At 37.2% G+C, this 5,781-nt stretch overlaps 1 protein-coding gene across 2 annotated transcripts in view; it reads right to left on the minus strand.

Moving 5' to 3' along the window:
• The window catches only part of SLC35D2 (solute carrier family 35 (UDP-GlcNAc/UDP-glucose transporter), member D2), a 140,732-nt gene that overhangs the window by 29,196 nt on the left and 105,755 nt on the right, over positions 1-5,781 (minus strand). For both annotated transcript variants that reach the window (XM_006867643.1, XM_006867642.1), the window contains one exon: positions 2,109-2,187. In XM_006867643.1, coding sequence (XP_006867705.1) covers positions 2,109-2,187 — 79 coding nt within the window. The remainder of the gene's footprint in view (positions 1-2,108; positions 2,188-5,781) is intronic.

Genomic DNA, 5,781 nt, shown 5'->3' on the forward strand with positions numbered 1-5,781 from the left:
AGTTCAAAGCTACCAGCTGTTCCACAGGAGAAAGATGAGGCTTTCTGCTCCTGTAAAGATCTGCAACCTCAGAAACCCTATATAAAGTCGCTATTAGTTGGAACCAACTCCACAACACACCACTACCACTACTACCATATATACATATGGGTGTGTGTGTGTGGTGTAGCACTGTGGGATCAGCACTGGACTGCGAACCACAAGGTCAGCAGTTCAAACCCACCAGTTGCTTCTCAGAAACCCTATACAAGGTCACTATGAGAACTGACTCAACAGCACTCAACAACAACTATATATATACATATATATGTTTGATAGAGGATATTTCTACATACGTATCTCACAGCCCTACAATATACCCATGAATATGGTCAAACTGATATAGGGGAACAAAACTTCTTGGTGGTGGTAGTGGTGTGCCGTGGAGTTGGTTCTGATTCATAGTGACCCTGTACAGGGTTTCTGAGGTTATAAATCTTTATGGGAGTAGAACACCTCATCTTTCTCCTGCAGAACAGCTGGTAGTTTTGAACTGCTTACCTTGAGGTTAGCAGCCCAATTCGTAACCACTACACTACCGGAGCTCCTTGAAAACTTCTTAGCCATAACCAAACACCTTGAGGGAAGAAGTCACTGGGTCTGGAGGCTCAGGACCATAGTCTTGGGGAATTTCAACATCAATTGAAATAACATAGTTCACAAAGAAAAAGTTCTATATCCTGAGTAGCAAATGGGGTTTTGCAAGCTTGTGAGCAGCCATCTAAGATACAACTATTGGCCTCTTCCTGTCCAAAGAAAATAGTGAAAAAATCAATGACACATGGAAACAATCCAAAGAACTAATGGGCCATGTGAACTCCAGCTTCCATGACCCTGAAACTAAAAGAATTAGATGGTGCCTGGTTACCATTGTTGATCACTCTGGAAGGATCACCTTAAGAGGTCCTCAATAGAGTGGAAGAAAAAGATGGGACAAAATTCAAAATCATAAAATGAAGGTCAGGTTTACTGCTCTGATAGAGATGGTCGAACCCTCAAGTCTATGGTCCTTGGTCACTCTTCAAGTCTGAAACTGAACTCACCCCATGGCTCTACTTTCTGCCAAACAACAGACAGACCTATAAAGTGAACAATCACACCAAGGAGGTCCACACTTCTTAGAGCAATCAACCATAAGAGACCCAAAAGGCAGCATTTGTCCAGATAAACCTAAGTGAAGTCTTGGTGTGGAGCTTGGTTAATGCACTGGACTGCAAGGTCGGTGTGAACCACAAGGACAAAGACTGTGGTTCAAGCTCACCAACCACTCCCTTGGAAACCCTATACAGGATTACTATGAGTTGGAACTAACTCGACAGCACTTAACAACAACAAAGTTCAGAAGACAAGAAGCAATAGGAAAGGAGTGGAAATGGTAAACCTAGAGAGGAAGTGGGAAGAATGCTGCTGTATCGTGGGAAATGTAATCAATATCATGGAACAAAGTGTATATAAATTGTTGAGTGGAAAATCATATTGCTCTGTAAACTGTTACTCAAGTATCAATAATTTTTTTAAAGGCTATGCATTGATCATTTGATTGAAATGTGACCAAAGACTTAGAGAAACCAAGCCCAATACTTCCCCTAAAAGCAATGATTTCGTGTTTGCTAATCCAATGTAACTAGCATCTTTATACAACATAACTACTGCAAATACCAAGAGTTAATTGAAAATAATAGTTCTTCACAAGAGTTTACTTCCTTAGTGGGTAAGGTCTCCCAGGAAATCAAATTACAGATCACAAGGTGATCTGAATCTTGGTGATTTCAGAAATTTTGATTATTTTTTTCAACTTTTTCTTTCATTTTTTACACACCACACCCTCCCACTCACCCCTTCTGTCTTCCCTTTTTTAATCAGTAAAAATCTCCCTCTGTTTTGATGATTAGAAGACTAGGAGAAGTGAGATGGGATCACTGGCCTAGCTGGAAATGTCACAAGCCTCCATCCATACTACACCACTGACAAGAACAATGTAAGTAAATAAACCTCAGCTTCCATCATAAACACTGGATCCAGGCAATTGCCCCAATTCAACTATTCACTCTGAGGCTACATAAACTCACCTTGATGGCTCCCACCACTGCTGTTGTCAAAGCTGAGTTGTAATAGCTGCACAAAACGGTGGAGTACATCAGCAGAAACCTGAGGCAATACAACAAACTGTAAGTGTGTAATTCCTATGCTTGGTAAAAAGAGCAGATTAGTAAGGGCTCACAAGTCAACTGAACATATGCACTGAACAGATAAAATGTGGTTATACACACAATGCTGTATGATTCTGCCATAAAGAGAAACAATTCCCAATGTACACTACAACCTTGAATACATTATGCTGAGTAAATGAGTGAAGCAAATCAGATTCTAAATGCCAAATATAGTACAGTCCTACTATATGAAATATCTAGAACAGGCAAGATAGAGACTGAAGTTTATTTGTGGTTGCCACCAGAGATAAGGAGGAAGCAGGGACAATACTTAGGGGACACTGAACTTCCATTATGGGGAGTAGAAAATTTGATAATGTGTAAGGATGATGTTGAACAATATGCACATAATTAATGTTACTTAATTGTACATATGAAGATTGTTGAAATGGCAAACATCATTAATATTTTGTTACACATATATTTAGCAAAATAAAAAAAGTGAATTTAAAAAGAACATATCAGAAAGGTTTTCTGACTCACATCTTTAACCACCTTAATTCTGACTTATTCCAGGATAATGGTTCAGTTGTACATTAGCCAAAACACTTCACCTTAGGTTTTGTGTCTATCTAATTCTCAATAGAAGTCCTGGTGAGGCGCCCTAGGATAAGCACTGGACCACACACAAAGTCGGGTGGAAAACTCACCAGCCATCCCTCAGAAACTCTACACAGGGTCCCTATGAGTCGGACATGACTCAACAGCACTTAACAACAACAACAAATTCTCAATAGGGTTTCCATGAAAAGGGGATAAGAAGTTTTGTGTGTTTTTTTAACTATCTGAAATCCTTTAAACAGTCTGTTACAGCCATGGTTTTTAATCCTCTTTGTTCATCAGAATCACCTGCTGTACAATGATGGATGTTGGCACAACTTGAAGAATGTAATTAATGTCACTGAATTGAGCACAAGAAATTGGTTGAAATGGAAAATATTTTGTTATTTCACCAGATCCCTCCTGATAAAATCACCAAAGTGAGGTGAATTCTTCCCATGGTTTCTAAGGAGCATTCTGGCTGTACTTCTTCCAAGACAATTTGTTCATTCTTCTAGCATATATATTAAATATTCTTTACCAACACTATAATTCAAAGGCATCAGTTCTTTTTTGGACTTCCTTATTCACTATGCAGCTTTCACATGCTTTGCTGTTATTGTTAAGTGCTTTCGAGTTGGTTCCAACTCATAGAGATCCTGGATAGGGTTTCATAGGTTTTAAATCTTCGAGGGAGCAGAACTGTCTTAATTCAGTTAGGGCCATTCCCACTGTCCTCTTCTAAATCCAACTTGAATTTCTGACACTTCTCTGCCCATGGACTGTTGCAACCATTTTTAAATTACCTTTAGCATAACTTTACTTATGTTGATATTAATCATATTGTTCAATGATTTCCACATTCTGTTGAATCACCTTACTTTGGACCTCTTCCAGTAAATTGTCCAGGTCTTCCAGATTTCTTGGCATATATGGGTGAGTGCTTCCAGCATTACATTGTTTGTTGATATAAATCAGTTGGTATTCTGTCACTATTGGAGCCCTGTTTTTTTTGCAAAAGCCTATAGTGCAGCATGGACTTCTATTAATATTGTTAGTTCTTGATCATATGCAGCCTCCTTAAATGGTTGAATGTTGACTAATCCTTTTGGGTACTATGACTCTGTGTATTCTTCCAGCTTTTTTTGATGATACTTACATAGTTCAATATCTTGCCTATAAAATCCTTCAATATTGCAACTTGAGGCTTAATTTTTTTTCCCTTCAGTTCTCTTAGTTTGAGAAAAGCCAAGCATGTTCTTCCTGTTTGGTTTTCTAACTCCAATTATTTGCACATTTCATTATAATATTTTACTCTATCTTTTCAAGCTACCCTTGAGACATTCTCTTCAACTCTTTAAAAAACATTTCTTTCATTCATTTTAGCTACTCTATGTTCAAAGGCAAATTCCAGAGTCTCTTCTGGTGTTCTTTTTATTTATTTATTTATTTCATGGCTTTTTAATGACATTTTGTTTTCTTCATGTATGACATCCTTAATGTCATCCCCAACTCATCTGTTCTTTGCTCACTGGAGTTCCATGCATCAAATCTGTTCTTGAGATATCTCTAAATTCATGAAGATGTACTCAAGATGATACTTTAACTTGTTTTTATTTTCTTCAGCTTCAACTTGAACTTGCTCCAGGAAACTGACAGTCTGACAAATCATACTGAGCTTCTCTATCATCTCTTTCCACAGATGTAGCCTATTTGACCCCTGTATAATCCATCTGGTGAAGTCTACGTTTACAGTAGCCATCTATGTTGTTGTAGAATATTGTCTGATATAGTGTTGGAAAATGAGCCCCTCAGGTTGGAAGGTACTCAAAATATGCCTCCTCAAAGTAGAGTCAACCTTGATGACATGGATGGAGTCAAGCTTTCAGGGTCTTCATTTGCCAATATGGCGCTATTCAAAGAAACAGCTGCAAATATCCATTAATAACTGGATCATGGAATGTACCAAGTACGAACCAAGGAAAATAGGAAATTGTAAAAACTGAAACACTTAAAGATAGCTATCCTAGGCATCAGTGAGCTGAAATGAAATTGGCCATTTTGAATCAGAAGACTAGTTTCCATAGGTGAGTATATTTATTATGAGGGATGGTAGAGAAAAAAAGGAAAATCAGGGATAAAGTACATTAAGTTGAGAAATAAAACTAATTACAAACTTCAATTCTTCCAAAGAAATGCATATATTTGTTATGAAAGTAGTTTTAAACAGTTTGGCCAATTACAGAATCTTTGCAGTTTTAATTTGAAATGTGTCATTTATGGCAGACTTGCCATTTCAATTTGAAAGGAGTAAGCACATTTGGATAATTCTGTACACAGGATTTGACTGTTTAAAAGGACCTGATTTATCAATACCCAAGTTTGATTTATTAGAATTAAAAGGTTGCTTAATTTTTAAAGCAATCATCTGATTACCCTTGTTAGTTTACCTCATTAGGGACTTGAATTACTGGAAGAAAATTTGGTAGACTATATTCATGAAAGGATCTCTGGTAGCATAGTGGTTACAAATTGAGCTGCGAACCACAAGGTCAGTAGTTCGAAACTACCAGCTGTTCCATGGGAGAAAGATGAGGCTTTCTGCTCCCGTAAAGATTTACAGCCTCGGAAACCATGTACAGGGTCACTATGGGTCAGAATAGACTCGATGGCATTTAACAACAACAACATATTCATAAATACAGTTAAAAGTATGTAAAACAAAAAAAATACCAAGCCAATTCCAATAAAAAGCGAGAACAGGAGTGGCAGTACTAATTTCGGATAAAATAAACTTTAAGGCAAAAACCAGCATAATAGATAAAGATGGACTTTATACCATGATTAAAGGAGCAATTGAACAAGATAAAATAACCATATTAAATATCTATGTTCCCAATGAAAGAGTGCCAAAATATATAAAACAAACTCTTATAGACTTGAAGAAAGAAATAGATGAATCTACAATAATAGTGGGTGATTTTAATACACC

This window comes from Chrysochloris asiatica, unplaced genomic scaffold (assembly GCF_000296735.1).
Source record: "Chrysochloris asiatica unplaced genomic scaffold, ChrAsi1.0 scaffold00107, whole genome shotgun sequence".
Taxonomy (NCBI): domain Eukaryota; kingdom Metazoa; phylum Chordata; class Mammalia; order Afrosoricida; family Chrysochloridae; genus Chrysochloris; species Chrysochloris asiatica.